The sequence below is a fragment of the Calypte anna genome, chromosome Z, assembly GCF_003957555.1.
Source record: "Calypte anna isolate BGI_N300 chromosome Z, bCalAnn1_v1.p, whole genome shotgun sequence".
NCBI lineage: Eukaryota > Metazoa > Chordata > Aves > Apodiformes > Trochilidae > Calypte > Calypte anna.
Window position 1 is genome coordinate 35,110,382 of NC_044274.1, and position 17,029 is coordinate 35,127,410.

At 39.8% G+C, this 17,029-nt stretch overlaps 1 protein-coding gene across 1 annotated transcript in view; it reads left to right on the forward strand.

The window, feature by feature from the left end:
* The window catches only part of FRMD3 (FERM domain containing 3), a 123,266-nt gene that overhangs the window by 44,208 nt on the left and 62,029 nt on the right, over positions 1 to 17,029 (forward strand). The window contains exon 2 of the mRNA XM_030467411.1: positions 9,134 to 9,238. Within this exon, the coding sequence (XP_030323271.1) occupies positions 9,134 to 9,238 (105 nt within the window). The remainder of the gene's footprint in view (positions 1 to 9,133; positions 9,239 to 17,029) is intronic.

Consider the following 17,029-nt stretch of genomic DNA (forward strand, 5'->3'; position numbering starts at 1 on the left):
TCTGTTTTTACTTTAAACGTGACAGGAATGTAAAGAGCGACCTTTCTGATGCAACTGGTGACCTAGGAGCCAGTGGCACAATAAGTTTATGGAACTTACTTTATGTTAAAATTTTTCACAGGTCTCCCCATACCCCTTTAACCACTTGTGTGAGAACAGGACTTAATTTCAAAAAAATTGCTATGGTGCTTAAACACCTGTAAACAAAGGACTTTTATATATCCCTCATAGCCCCCTGTGTTAGAATTTGACTTCTTTGAAGAGACTTGCTTAATAGAACCATGCACTGCCTTGATTGTTGTATGCACTTGCATACATAATGTAGTTTTCACTGTAAGGCTTTCTTACCCACAACTACACATAGTAAAATGAATACAAGCCATCCCATTCCTTATCTTCCTCTGATCTTTTCTTGTTTTAATGAGTTTTCCTCCACACTGTAAATTGCAGTAAGCAGTCGGGTAGCTGAGGGAAACTGGTCAGTGTGCATAAAGAACCTTGACATCATATGCCTGACTTTACAATGCTTTTCTTAAATGCCAGCTACTGCGGAACATGTGAGACAACTTCCAGTGTGTAAACATACATTCTGAAGTATTCTGTTTACAGTTTTTTTTCCTTTATTTAAAGTAGAAAGCTAAAATTTTGTAAATGTCAGAGACAGCAAACTATGTGCCAACTAGACATAATACAGTGTTTCTGTGAGATGAAGGTTTGGAAAAAGTGAGTTTTCATTGACATGTAATTCTGGCTTTTCATTTGCTAGGTGTAAGAAATGTTTGCAATTTCCTAGGTTTAATTTGGGGGTGGGAATCTTGAAATAAGAGAATTAGTACTGCTGAGTAAAATCAAATGTGATGACTTCCCAGCTTACTCAGAAAAGATGCATTTTAATAGTATGTTCATGTGTATGTGCCCTGACTCAAAAGACATAGAAAACAGACTAAATTCTGAAACAGTAAATGACTTGATCAGTTTGCCGTTGAGGAGTGTATGGGAATAGGAAGTCTGGGCAAAGGACAGGAAGATGAAGATGAATCTAACAGAGTAAAGAAGAAAAGTGGAATATAGTACAGGAGAAAGAATTAAGTTGTTATGGGAGCTGCAAAATGTTCTTATTTATTATTTTTTTGCAACTGTGGCTAATGGAACAAGCCCGTAGAAGCCTCTCTTGAGATTTTTGCTAGCTATTATTTAAGATGTGTCTTTTGTGGTGATATTAAAAAAAATTCAGAAAGAATTTTTCTTTTAAATCTGTATTATATCTAATTCCATATACCGTAGTTGAAATTTTTTGAGGTGATGATTACATGCAAGGGGAGTTCTGGCTGTGCTGTCAAATGGAGGTCTTATTTTAGGTAGCACTAATGAGGAGCTGGTGTGGTTTCAAGAACTGAATGACCTCCAGAAGGAGAGGAAGAAAAAAAAAATCTCTTAAACAAAATTGCATCCTTGGAACTTTTTATGGCTTAGACATGGAAGCTTGTATGACACAGAGAATGATCTTCTCCACTAATGCCAGTGGTTGGCTTTTATGAAATACCATTAGAGTTCAGTGGTGTAGAGAGCTTTTTGTGCATCCTTGTCCTCCTTCAATCCATTAAAACCTTTTCAGATATCCTCAGAAGGTATTATGACAGGTGTCCTCTGAGGCATTAATGGTACAAATACATGGAATGACAATCAGAGAGATCAAATGCATAGCACTGTGAGGATTCCTCCATTAGCCAAAGGTTTTTCCTAGGCCCTTATCACATCAGATTACTATGTGAGTTACATCAGCTGGTTTACTGGAAGCAGTTGACTTCATCACCATCACTGGGGGCTTGTCTGTCCAGAGATATTATCTGTGATTTGCAGCACTTGTAGAGATTCAGTGTGCTTTGGAGCTGGTATTTTCAGACCAATATAAAAACATCTGGGCTTCTGATTCTGTAATAATCCACATAATGATGGATCGAATTCCTCTAATATCTAGTCAGGATATATTCTAGTTTTTATGCAAGCTCTTAGCCTCACAAATCACTCTAATAGCCTTTAAAATGGACATTAATTCAGCACTTAGGAAATCTCTCCCTCTAGGGATTATGTTCCCTCATCTTCCTTTTCTTTCTTCTTCCCTCCCACCCAGTGCATGCACATGCCTCGTCATATTTGCAAGCATTTGTGCTGTATTTCTCCCTGAGAGGAGAGAAACATGGAGGGAGTAACCCCAAGCTGGAGGGGTGAGGGAGAGCAGCTGAGGTACTGTTACCAGGGGTGCCGACTGCCCTATGGCAACAGCAGCTCCCCTTCTCTGGTCAGCTCCTCTTCCAACTTTACCCTCTCCTCTGTGGTTGTACTTTCCAGATTGGTGTAGAAACAATGGTGTGGCTGTTCCTTCATGACTGTCATGGGGTTCAGTACATTCACCTGAGCCCTGAAATCTAGGTTCAAAAGGGCATGCTTACCCATTACTAGTTAGCTGTTTTCCTGTGAGCAGCTTAACCAAGCTGTGTCTCACTATGGTGATTCTGTCTTCTGCCTGTGCTCAGGGAAGCACCGTGATTATCTAGTACCATTTTTGGTGGCTTTTCTTTCTAAAATTACTTATTTTTTGTATAAAAGGAAAACACTGCTGTGCATATGTTAGAAAGGTATATTTACAGAACTGTGCTTGGAGCAGAATATGTGGAAGGGCTTATTTTCTGGGTCTACTGAACCCACCAAGAAGATTCAGCAAGGCAAGAGTCCAAGGGAGGATTGTTGACCATCACCTGTTCCAGGGGACGTTGTATTTGTTTTGGCTCTTCGGATGCTTTGTTGGCGAGGGCGGAGAACTTGTTCTTGAAATATCTGCTTTGCTAGATGAGGTTTGGTGGTGTGTCCTGACTGTATCTTCTAAGTTAGTTTTGATGTTGAGGGTGCAAGGGAGAAGCCAGGGTTAGCATTTCTGAGCAGTGGTGCTTACTGAATAAAATGATAGATTTGTTGACAGAAGCACTCTGCTCAGTTCCATTTACAAAATCAATAGTGCCTCAGATAGCATCATGAATGCTGTGCTAATGGAAGCTGTTACCAGAAGTGAGCAGTTAATGCTGGAAGCCTTCTGTGAGGCCATCACTTCAGGGACATAAAATTGAAGTCACCAAGAGTCTCTTAGATGGCCAAGTGTCTGACCCTCTGCCTTATGTGCAGAGGGACAGAAAATGATAATGAGATCTGTAAATTAATATTTCATTTGTAGTGTCTTAAATGCCTGCCTGCCTGGCTGCTGGCAACATGTGAACTATAAATACTTAGTTTGTAATTAACAACTTACCCCTGGATCAGGGTAATATACTTGCACAATGGCATTGTGGTCAAGAGCTCATTGTGTGAAAGCTGTTATCTGCGTTCTAGAATTAAAAATATTGGCGCATATTATATTTAGGTAAAGTATTATACAGAATTGATTTGCAAGAGGTAATTCATAGAAAATAATATATGGAACAGGACTCTTGTAATAAAGTAAATAACAGTTGTTTTATTGCAGCATAATTTTTTTGTGTGGTTTTCATTAAGACTTAGCTCTGATATTTTTCCTTAGCCTCTGGTTTGTAGGAATACAGTTACTTCCTCACTGTAGAGAACAAAAAATTGTGTGATAAATACTTTGCATCTAAAATAAAATCTGCTAGTTGCAAGTTCAGTTTTTGTCAGTATTTTTTTTTTGATTGATTGATTTTGGTTTTTTACATAAAACCCCCAAAATTACAGTTTACAGCTGGTCCTTTTTGTAATGGTGAAAAATTTCCAGTTAAATCCTGTAGACAGACTTTCAGTGCATTTTCAGCAAGTTTAAAATATCAGAGGTTTCTGGCTATGACCAGGAAGGAAATCCTTCTGAAGGGTTACAGCATTTCAGTTGAGGAATGATATGTGTGCTTTTAATCATTCTTTACATTTTAAAGCCATTATACAATGTCCAGTTCTTGTGAGACATTTATAGGAAGATATTCCTATGGCTGTTTCCAAAGCTGGAGCAAAAAAGGCAAATATTTTGGCTGTGTATCTGTCTTACGAGTAGATACTGTCATTTGCAGTCTCAGTGAATCTGAGATAAATCCAAAAAGCCATAAGAAATTTGCCCCAGGCACTGGAGGTTGTCAAGGTTAGGGCTAGCCCAATGCTGCCAGCTTGGAGCTAAGCCCTTTCCACCTCACTGCATTCAGTTGCTGTGGAATAGGGATTCTTGACGTTGCTATCTGGGCAGAACGTAACAGTTTTTAGGAACTTCTTTGTTTTGTCCATTTTTCTGACCTGGTTAGGTATCATTCTATGATGGCATTATGATTATTCTTGAATTAATGTGTTTAATTTTCTTTTACATTCATAGAACTTCAAAGTATGTTATACAGTAAAGAAAAAGCATACAAAGCAGACACTGTTTTTGCCTTGCCTAAGAGCCTGGGATTTTGACTTGCGTAGCCAGAAATAGGGGTTTAAATATGTTTGCTTGTTTTTTTTCAGTAGATTTACATTAGTCTTGCAAGCACTTAAGTATATGAACAGCTTTACACAGAGGGTCACTGTTGGCGACTGTTCACACAAGTAAAGACACTTACGGGCTGAGGATTGAAATCCTCTGTACAAATAAACACTGTGTTTATGACTCTGCATTGCTTCTTAGTAATGTCAGTGGCTTCCTGACAGAGATAAGCACAGTTGGCAGGACTTCAGTGGTTAGATAACAGAACAGAAGCGTTGTGTTTAATCTACTTATGGCTCTTTCTCTTCTTCTGATGACATTCAGATAAATAGATGCAGAACTCCACAGTGAAGCAGATGCAAATAGGGAAGACATTTCACTGAATGCAAGATCTTAAGCTGCTATAAATGGTTTTCCTCTCACTTTCAGGGTTGTGAAACAGTCACAAATGCTTTGTTATCTCCTTTTACGTCACTGGAAGAGGGAGAACAAGATATACTCTCCTTTGCTTTTAAGTAACACAAAGAAACTAGGAATAATAAAAAAAAAAAAAATCAACAAAGCAAGCACAGAAACGGGATATTGTGTCAGAAACAAAGTGCTCAGCAGAGACCTTTGTTTGGATTAACTTCTGCATAACAGAGGAATTGCCAAGGAATTGGGTTACTCAGTCATAAATTTGCACTTGCAGAAATGGAAGCTGTGTTAATAGCATCTGCCAGTGAAAATGAAGCATCTCTACAGTGTCTTAATCAGTTCCTGGAACTGAGGAAGAAACTGAGGTTGTCCTGTGAGTCTGTCAGTGGAGGACTAAGATCATTATTTTACGTTTTGTTGGAGTGGACAATGTCCTTTGTTTTGCTCGATTCTTTGCAACAGCTGCTCTTTTAATTTGATACAAATTTTTTTCAATAGAAAAGAAAACTTCTGATCTCACTTAAAAGCAGAAGAGCAGAGTTTTAACAGTTATTGCAAGTTGATCTGTGTTAGGGGATTCTGCCATTTACTTGGCATTATGTCCATTCTGTGTGTGTTGGGGTTTGTTGCGGGATTTTAGTGGTATTAAGGTCAGATATTCAAGTGCAGCCTTAGGAAAAACATATCCTTGTCTATGCCTCTTTATCTAAGTCATTCTCCACATTATTTATAGAAATCTCCAAAAGTCTGTTTTCATGTGTGGAATGGCTTAATTAAAGGACTTTGTTTAAGGCCATTTTAAATAACATTTTTCATAGAGTAGACATTACAGAGATCTGAAAGAAAATGTATCTAAGTTGAGGTAACCAGATGTTGTATTTGAATTAATGAACTTTGAAAAAAGTGGCTTGTTTGACGTAGTATTATTTAATTGAAAAAATGTATTGATTACAATCCAGGACATTTTGATTCTCTTGTTTACACACTTTTGTGACACTTGTTTCTGCCTGGGTTGGTCTTTTCTACTTGACAATAGTTGATGATTTCTGGGTGAACTATGATAATTATCAAATATTTCATCTATAAAGCTTTTTAAATCTCATTTGACTTTTTGGGTCAGATTTACGTGGTTGGTTGCTGACATTTTTCAGTAGAGTTTCAAATAATGTCCTTTTTCTGACAAACATGCTGAAATGCATCATACTATTATTTTTCTGAATTGCTGCAAAGTAATTTATTGGTATAGCAGGGTTTGGGATTAGTTTTTGTTTTGTTTTGTTTCTTTTTTATAAAGGATCATTTAATTGGAAAGCTGTATGGCAACTGAAATTTCAGGCAATGTTTTATATTCATTATTCTGTGACCCAAATCTATTCTTGTGCTCTGTTGTGGATGAGTGTCAGTTCCTAATTTAATTTATCCATATTCTTTCACAAGTGAGAATACACTTTGGATTTAATATATTCTTTTGTACTATCATATATAATAAATGTATGAAAGAACACAGGAGACAAGACAGATCATCACTAAATCTCTGAAGTATTCAGGGCATTGCTAGAGACATGTAGAAAATGTTTATGGATGCTGTTTGTAGAAAGCAAAATAAACAACCACTGCCGATCCTCGTTGCCAGGCTACCTGTTATGAATTAAACTTTGAGGTGCTCTGTGCCACATCACGTATTTTAATCTGTTTGTCAATTAAGGTCTGATTTTCTTCAAATTTCAGGTGTTCAAAAAGCATATTAGTGGATCCAAGGGTGAGGTTTTTAACTAGTCTTTTTTATTTATCTATGTCAGGCTTAAGGATTCCTAGACCATGAATTTAGCTTGGAGGCTTTTGTTCATTTGCTCTTTTTTGTTTGGTTTGTTTCCATTGTCTATCTTTCAAGCCAGAAAACTAGGACATCAATTAATTTTAGAAAGGGAGCATTGGTGCTGGACTGAAAAACACTGTATATGCCTTTGCCTTTTATCAGATCCCTTAAGAACTCCAAAACTTTGGTGACTGTTTAGGTGGGTGAAGCAAAAGACTTGTTTAATGGATGGGTTAGAATGTGAACTTGTAGAAGTTAGTAGATTTCCTGATATTTCTTCTATGAAAGGATGGAAGCATGGAAGTATGATAAGTCTGGCTTCCTCATTTCTAGTGTTTTAAAAACTGCATTGCTTTCATACAATGTTGTCACTAAAATCTATTTTCATGTTTGACCCTACCTGAGTCACCTAATAGCTCTTGTTTCCCAGTCCTATTTAGTTCATTGTAGATTCATCTTAAAGCTACGTGCAAATAGAATTTCACAGCTGTGTTCAAACTTCTTCTTACTGCCCTTGTATTGAAATGTCACCCTTTCTTAATATTTTGATAGTCTTATTGCACAGTCATAAAAGTCTACAGACACTTCCCAGATTTTAAGCTAGGAAATAATTCATCGAGATATGACTGTGGAAATGTAGATATTTTTTAGCCAGTCGCAGGGAGAGTAGGGGGTTTCTTTTTGTACTTCTCAGTCATTGAGACTGGCTTTGCCTTTTGAGGAAAGTTCTCTCTATACTGTCAGTAGCATGGCCATACTTGCAACTGGGTATGGTATAAAAAAAAAAAAGTTAGTTTATGTGTTCACCATTGTTAACAGCATTTAGTCAGTTTTTGTATGTCCTGAGGCTTGAAAGAAACAATTGCAGACGGGCTCCTGCTGCAGTTATTTTGCAGGGAAAAGGTATCAGTTTTGGGTGCAAAGCATGAGGTTGAGTGAGCATGGACAGAAAACAGACAAATTGGGTTAACATCCTTTGGTATTGGGTATTTAATAGGAAAATATAGTACATAGTTCAGACAAGGCAGTGAGATGTTCTAGGCAAGGAGCACCATGTGGAAGACTAAAGAACACACAGTGAGGGGTAAATAAATAGGAGAATTAAAGATTGAGGTAGAAAGGAGTAGGCAAAGTAGAAGACTTGCACAACAGGGAGAAAAGCAGAGTCCCCCAGTGCTAGGAATAAGAAATCAGCAATTCCCTTGTGTCTGGAAGTCAGTTTGAGAGAAGGTCCACATGGCAGAGAAGGGGACAGATGCCAGAGCCCAGGCATGCTGGAAGAGCCATGCAGCTCACTATTGGTGCCTTAGCTGGGATGCTTTTTGCTGAGTTAATGTATTTTTTTGGTGATGGGAGCCAAAGGATGAGCAACTGTATCCATGTCAGTATTCCTTATGAGTTGTAAAAATAAGAAAATAGAGAAGTAGAGTATAGAATAGAGAAGTAGAAGTAGAGTAGCTCATGGATTATATTCTTTTCTAACATTACTGAGGCATATCTCATGTTTTCTGTGGGAAGCTGTAGGTCTCACTGGACAGTGGTTGTCCTTCCTCTGCCCTTTGGAGTATGATCTCAAATGACTCACAGCTGTTTTTGCCACAGCTGCTCCTATGAGAAATACACAATAACAGTGTCTAAGTTTGTAAAGTATTCCAAGAAATGTGTGAACTGAGTATTCATTTTTGCCTAGCCACGCTGCTTATGGTTTAAATTGCTGCTTAACTTCATAAAGGCAGGTTGAATAAAGCATAGCATAAAAGTTTTCAGGGAGTCATTTGGACAATTTTTAAAATATTATTTTTTGTAAAATATGTTTGGATGTCCTGTATTGTTTCTATTTTGTCTGAAGAGCTGAGTTCAAGTTGCTTCATTTCAACAAAGATAGTGCAGTACAAACCTGCTTACCTGGTCCACAGCATAGGGATATGAGTTCAGGACCAGGGTAGATAGAGGGGAAGAAAAGCAGAGATCTGACATTGCAACATAGTGAGTTCAGAAGAACAGCTTTAGCCTGTTGTTAATACTCACATATTTATATTATGATTTAAAATAAACAAAAACAAAAAAACACATTAGCTGAATCAGAGGAGATGTGAAAGTTCATGTAGCTCATTCCAATTATAAGTGGGTATCTGCTATGCCATTATAGCATCTGGCAGAAATATGTTTACTAGTAACATATTAAATGTCATTATGTGCAGCTCTTAGAGCAGACAGAGTTCTCCTGAGGCAGGCGTAGTGATATTTTCTTAATGAATCAATTCATGCATTGTAGGGAGTATACTGATCACTAGTCTCATGCATTTTGAATGATGAAATTCTTACCTTAATCTGAATAACAACAAATTTAATGCGCCATTTTCTTTGCCACTTTGTTTAGATATTTTTAATATTTATATTTGGCAAGCTCAGAATACTCAGAATAATATGTCAATTCTTTCTTTTTACAGAGGGAAACTAAAGGTCAGTTTCTGATAGATCACATCTGCAACTATTACAGCTTGCTGGAAAAAGACTACTTTGGCATTCGATACGTTGACCCTGAGAAGCAGAGGGTATGTATATGAACTCTGGCTACATTTGCTTTCAAATAATGCTAAATTGGTTATTTTAATTTTTGTTTTCAAGAAACAGGCAAGTTCTAATGCAAAGTTATGTATCTCTGAGTATTTATACACTGACCAGAACCCATAGGGATTCCTGAAGAGTCATTATTGGATGGTAAACTGATATATTCTAAACTGCATAGTTCTCCTACGCACTGAAGGTAGAGAAAAACAGTGTAGGCATGACATAGAGGTATCACAGAATAACTCTAGTCTCTGATAGTCCACTGAAATTTGAAATTTTTATTTTTCTGTAGAGGATGCTTCTTGGGTTATATAGACAGGAATTACATTGAGTTTAACAGCTAAAACCACTCATTCTATTCCACTTTTCAAAGGGTACATAGACTTAGATATCTCTAATACCCAAAAGAGGTATGATTTGTCAGGTTCTGGAGGGCTCTTCAGATTTATTATTCCTATGAGCATCTTTCCGTTTTCACAAATAAATGTACAGGCCTATACTCTAGGCATTTATGTTGGCAGTGATTGGTTATCTCTCTTGCCAGTCTAATAGGAGTGACACTGTTGTGGATATTTATTACAGGCCACCAGATCAGGATGGAGAAGCTGATAAGAATAAGAAGAGAAGCTACAAAGAGTTTAGGGTCGCCTCACAATCAGACATTGGTTCTCACAGGGGACTTCAGTCTCTCCAATATTTGCTGGGAAGGACACACAGCCAGGCAGACATGCACTGTGCAGGAGGTTCCTCCAGTGTGTTGATGACAACTTTTTGACTCAGGTGGTGAAGGAGCAAATGTGAAAAGGTGTACTACTGTACTGAGTGCTGATAAAAAAGAGAGACTGGTGAAGGACATTAAGGTTTGGGGTCACTCTTGGCAGAAGTGGTCATGAGTTCAGGATGCAGGGGTCATCATGAGTTCAGGATCATGGGTAGTAGAAAGTAACAACTGCAACACTGGGCTTCAGGAGGGCTAACTCATGCATCCTCAAGAAATTTCTTGGAGAAATGTTATGGGTTAGAGCCCTGAAAGGTAGAGGGGCTCAGGAGAGCTGTCTGATATTCAAGGTCCAAGCTATGTGTCCCTAAGAGCAAGAAGTCAGGCAAGGGAAACAGGAGACCTGCATGGTTGAGCACAGAGCTTTTGAAAAATCTCAAGTGGAGGAAGAAAGTTTACAGCATATGGAAGAAGGGAATGACCATGTGGAACAATTACAAGAATGCTGCCAGAGTATGAAGGGAGAAAACGAGAAAGTCAAAGCCTCTGAGGAATAAAACCTGGCAGGGAACATTGAGGTAAACAGGTTCAAGTATTTTGGAGCCAAAAGGAAAACTAGAGAAAATATGGACCCTCTATTGAATGAGCAGGTGCCACGGTGACAGAGGATGCAGAGATGGCACAAAGTTACTGTGTACTTTCTTTGCTTCCGTCTCTACTGCTCAGGCCACCACTCAGGAATCCCAGGCAACAGAAAAAGTCTGGACAAAGGAAGACTTTTTCTGGTTGAGGAAAATTGAGTTAGAGATCAACTAAGTAATCTGGATATCCATGGGATACAATCACGAGTGTTTAGGGAGCTGGAAGAAGTCATTGCTGGGCCACTCTCCAGCATCTTTGAAAGGTCCTGGAGAACAGGCGAGGTGCCTGAGCACTGGAAGAAAGCCAGTGTCACTGTAACCTTCAAAAAGGTTAAAAAAGAAGACCCAGAAAACTACAGGCCAGTCAGCCTCACCTCCAATCCTGGAAAGATGGTAGAACAACTGGTTCTGGACATCAACATAAAGTATACAGAGAAAAAGAATGTTATCAGAGGTCATCAACATGGATTCACCAAGGGCAGTCATGTCTGACGAATCTAATATTCTTTTACAATGTCATGACTGGATGGACAGATGAGGAGAGGGGGGTGGATGTTGTCTATCTTGATGCCAGCAAGTCTGTTGACATCACCTCCCACAGCATTCTCATAGGCAAGCTTAGGAAATGTGGGTTAAATGAATGATCAGTGGAGTGGATTGAGAATTGGCTCAAAGTCAGATCCTCTTTAGGCTGTGGCAGGTCAAAAGATGCTGTCCATCAGGAATTTGAGAATGAGAGTGAGAGGGAATGAATTCCTTTCAAGTGGAATTTTCTGTGGAAAAAGACCTGGGAGTCCTGGTGGAGAATTGAGCCAGTGATATGCCCTTGTGTCCAAGGAGGTCACAGTGACATGCTGAAGTGCATCAAGAAGAGCATGGCAAGCAGATTGAGAGAGGTTGTCCTCCCTCCTTTACTCTGCCCTCGTGGGCCTCATCTGGTCTGGGCTCCCTTGCTAAAGGACAAGGAATTGCTTACAGGAAAGGTCTACAAGGATGATTAGGGAACCTCTCTTATGGGGAAAGGCTGAGGGACTTGTGTCTTATTAGTTTGGAGAAGCAAAGACTGAGGAGAAATCTTATCAGTGTGTATAAATACTTGAAGGGTGGCTGTCAGGAGGGTGGGGCCAGTCTTTTTTCAGTAGTGCCCAGTGATGGAACAAGAGGTAACAGGCACAAACATGAACATGGGAAGGTCCATCTAAACATAGAGTCTATGTTTCTGGAGGCATTAAAAACCTGCCTGGACACCACTCTGTTCGACCTGCTGTAAGTCAGCCTGCTCTGGCAGGGAGGTTGAACTAGATGATCTCCAGAGGTCCCTTGCAGCCCCTAACATTCTGTGATTCTGTGGTCCTGCAAGTTATATTCAGTGGGGGATTTTTTCCTGCTACTCCCTGTTTGGTTTCAAATGGTTGTTACTGTTTGAGAGTAGGAAAGGGTCATCAACAAAGGAAGCAGAAGTCCTCAGACAGTAGTATTCATATCTGCTTCTTCACTGTGTGTTCTTGCTGGTCTTGACATTATGTTGATTTTAAACATCACACGCACATAATCTCTGGAAATAATCACTGATTTGAAACTGGTGTGTCAGGAGGAGAAAAACATTTTTTCTGGGTATCTCTTATTTCACCCTTAGTCAAAACTCTCATATTCTGAAAGAGCACTGCAAAGCTGAAGCTAGTAATTTCAATTGTATCCTCCTTATAAAATTAGGACAGTTAGCAGAATAATAGCAGTTATTCTGACCTGTGTACTTAATTCTTCACAATCATTTAAATTATGCTGACGAGGTTGGTGTGCTGAATTAGACTATAGTTAGGTAGGACTTAATTAATATTGGCTTTTGTTGGGCCTTTTTCTGACTCTCACTCAAAAATTGCTACAGAAAAGCTATTTTATTTGACAGCAATCGAGGGTTGGAGTTTTCAGTAAAAAAGTGACTTTTTTTGGCAGAGTACTTTAAAAAGTGATGCTGCAAAATAAAAAAAGTCTTAAAACCCCACTCCCACTGTTGTAGTATACCTAGTCTGTTGCAGTATACCTTATGTGTTTCCTGTGTATCAAAGACCTGTTAAATATATTGACAAATTTTCTGCAGTATCTTACTCTTGTTAACTATATTGTTGTTCTGCTATATCTTACAGTATAGCTAGTTCTGTGTTGAGTCTGTGGAATAATATAGTTCATACAGATGGTTAACTTTTCATTTGATTAGTGGTAGATGGCTGTAATAAATGGTTGTAATACATGTTAATGAATTTGTATTCCTAACCAGTGAAATTCAGAATTAATCTGAGAAAGAAGTGAATATGGGGCTAGACAAAGCAGTTGAGACATGTAATTTTCCACTGTTTCAGTGTGAACAAAACAAGGCCCTAATGAGACTAACTTCTGTCTCGAAGATAATTAGGAATGTAAGTCTAAAACAAGGCACTGCCAAGGCCAACTAGGCACCAAAAGAATGCGAATATCTGCAAAAGGAGAACATAAAGATGTCACAGCCAACAGATAAGGGGAAAATTATGGCTAGGGTCTGATATCACCCTGTAACAATATAATGAAGTCAGCAAAATCAAGAAAGGTAAAAAAGTTCAAGCTTGAGGAAGACTTTTTACTTCATCCAAAGACCCCCTGATCACCCCCAGATATCTCCCCAAAAGAGGACTCCGCCTAGACTCACCCAGACTCTACCTATCATGAATATTATAATGACATGATGTAATCCCTATGAATATGTATGTAAACCCACCTCCTTTTGAATATTCATAGAATTGTAATCAGTAAAAGGTAATCCTAGAGTTTTAGGATGTGCGTGTGGGTGGAGTGGAGACTCCCCATGCACCCAGCACTGTTTTGCTTACTGCAATCTCAATTTTTTAAATTAAATTAAACCATTAACAGAATATTGAGTCTCGGTCACTTTTAACAATGACAGCCTGAGAAAACACTTGTATTCTTAGCCAGAAAAATCTTAGGTCCCTTTATATCTTACAGTTAAGAATACTAGGGCCATCCTGTGTGGTAGGATGGCTTATATCAACAGGCCCACTCTTCAGTTGGATTTTGTTAAGCAAAATTCCCAAGCTTACATTTTCCATAGACATGTTTTTAAGTGCTGATATATAATTACTCTTACATTTTTAAGCATGTGGCTTAGAAACGTCACTAATTGGGTATAAGGTATTTTTCTTTATAGAGAATTAAATACACTGAATGATGAGTTGGAAGCAACATACATTTTCCTCTTAGATTTATTACAATATTACAAAAAATAGAAATGCAACATAACAAAAAGGAATAACAATTTTATGTCATCTGATTCTTTTGAGTCTCTGATCCTGTTAAGGTTCACTTACCAAAGACTTACTTGTGTATCAGATACAGATGCATGAATATGTCCCAGTGAAATGCAGAGGAATGTGAAACTATAATTACAGTTCTTCCTTCAGAAGATTATTCATAGAATCATAGAATTAGCCGGGTTGGAAGGGACCTCAGAGATCATCTAGTCCAACCCTTGACCCACCGGAGCAGTTGCTAGACCATGGCACTGAGTGCCACATCCAGTCTTTTTTTAAATGTCTCCAGGGACGGAGAATCTACCACCTCTCCGGGCAGTCCATTCCATAGCCTAATCACCCTCTCCGTGAAGAAATTCTTTCTAATATCTAACCTAAACCTCCCCTGGCACAACTTAAGACTGTGTCCTCTTGTCTTGTTGAAGGTCGTCTGTGAAAAGAGTCCAGTTCCCACCTCGCTACACCCTCCTTTCAGGTAGTTGTAGACAGCAATGAGGTCTCCCCTGAGCCTCCTCTTCTTCAGGCTGAACAGCCCCAGCTCTCTCAGCCTCTCCTCATAGGGCCTGTGCTCGAGTCCCTTCACCAGCCTGGTTGCCCTCCTTTGGACCTGTTCCAGGACCTCTACATCCTTCTTAAACTGAGGGGCCCAGAACTGGACACAGTACTTGAGGTGTGGCCTAACCAGTGCTGAGTACAGGGGAAGAATCACCTCCCTGGACCTGCTGGTGACGCTGTTTTTGATACAGGCCAGGATGCCATTGGCCTTCTTGGCCACCTGGGCACACTGCTGGCTCATGTTCAGTTTCTTGTCGATGCAGACTCCCAGGTCCCTTTCTGCCTGGCTGCTCTCCAGCCACTCTGTCCCCAGCCTGTAGCGCTGCATGGGGTTGTTGTGGCCAAAGTGCAGGACCCGGCACTTGGCCTTGTTGAACCTCATCCCGTTGGAATCGGCCCAACTCTCCAGTCTGTCCAGGTCCCTCTGCAGAGCCCTCCTGCCTTCAAGTTGGTCCACACTTCCTCCCAGCTTGGTGTCATCTGCGAATTTGCTGATGATGGACTCAATCCCTTCGTCTAGGTCGTCGATAAAGATATTGAACAGAACTGGGCCCAATACTGATCCCTGGGGGACACCACTAGTGACCGGCCGCCAACTGGATGCAGCCCCATTCAGCACCACTCTCTGGGCCCAGCCCTCCAGCCAGTTCCTAACCCAGCACAGGGTGCTCCTGTCCAAGCTGTGGGCTGACAGCTTCTTCAGGAGAATGCTATGGGGGACGGTGTCAAAGGCTTTGCTGAAATCCAGGTAGACCACATCCACCGCCTTCCCCTCATCCACCAAACGGGTCACCTGATCATAAAAGGAGATCAGGTTGGTCAGGCAGGACCTGCCCTTCCTAAACCCGTGCTGGCTGGGTCTGATCCCTTGCCCATCCTGCAGGTGCTGTGTGATTGCACTGAGGATGATCTTCTCCATAACCCTGCCAGGCACTGAGGTCAGGCTGACGGGCCTGTAGTTTCCCGGGTCCTCCTTCCGGCCCTTTTTGTGGATTGGCATGACATTCGCCAACTTCCAATCGTCTGGGATGTCCCCCGTGAGCCAGGACTGTTGGTAGATGGTAGAGAGAGGCTTGGCGAGCTCTTCTGCCAGCTCCCTCATCACTCTTGGGTGGATCCCATCCGGTCCCATAGACTTGTGGGAGTCCAAGCAGCTCAAGAGGTCACTGACTGTGTCCTTCAATATTACAGGGGGGCTGTTTAGATTTTTATCACCTTCTATAGGCTCCAGAAGCCTGCTGTCAACAGGATAACCTGTCTTTCTGTTGAAAACTGAGGTAAAGAAGGTGTTAAATACCTCAGCCTTTTCCTCATCTTTGATAACTATATTCCCACCCATGTCCAGTACAGAATGAATGTTTTCCTTGCCTCTTCTTTTGCTATTGATATATCTGTAGAAGCATTTCTTATTGTCCTTCACAGAAGTAGCAAGATTAAAGAAACATAAATACCAACAATCTCCTTGTACTGAGTATTGGACTTTATGAATAAGTATGGTGGGGCTCAAGCATTGTAGCTAGTTAAAGCTCATCAGTAAATGTCACAGTAGAAAACTAGATAAAATAATGATATGGAAATGATGTGGTGGGGGATGTCTTTTCTCACGGTTTTGTATTTTAGCTGTTGTGAGCTTAGCTGCTTGAAATTCACGCTAACAAAAACCCCAGTAGTTACAGGGTAGTTGTTTAGGTAAGTGGTTGTAGAGATAAGCTATAGCAAGTATAAGATCTAATGGGGTCACAGGAGGAATGTCGTATCACTGTTGCCACCTTGCAGGAAAAGCACTTAGAGCCCTATATGAGAGATTTCTGAAGCTTGGTGGAATCCTTTCAGGTCACACTGGGGAAAAAGGGAGACATTTCCTACGATATATTCTTACGGGTTGGTTACCTGTATTACAAAACATAAAAACTAGCTCAAAGAAGATCTGTGGTTGGAATTTATCAAGGGCTTTATTTCTAAAGTTAAATCTGATAATTTGGGTAAGCACAATTGTTTTGAAGGGAAATGGTAATTCATCCTTAACCAGTTCAACAATGTGTGTGATACTGTACTTCAGTGACAGTAGGTACTGTAGGTAAACGGAGAGATGTGAGACAGTGAGAAAAGTTAATATTGCCTAATCCAGTTTTGTCAATAAAGCACTCATATGATGTACCTCTGAGAAAAGACAACAGTTGGTGTTCACCTTAGACTTCTGTTTTCAGGAAAGTCTTAATGTCATTGCACCCTACAGAGACTTCAGCTCTTCTGATCTAGATGTCAGACAGATTAGTTTAACCAGATCAGGAAAACGAATATTAGAAAGATAAAGAAAATGGGGAGCTTTGTTTTAGAGAATATAGTAAGAAGCACAGCAAATTAAACAATAAAAGGATTGTTTATGCATGTCTCAGAGTGTAAAATGGAAAGAAAATGAAAGTAAGCAAGAGAGTTTGTTTGCCAATGAGAGCTGCAACGTCATAATGGAGGCAGTATGAAATAGCCATAATGGAGGCAATAGGGCAAAATTTTTAATTAGGTTTGTAAAGAATTTTAAGAGTTCTCTCTGTAATTCTTCAT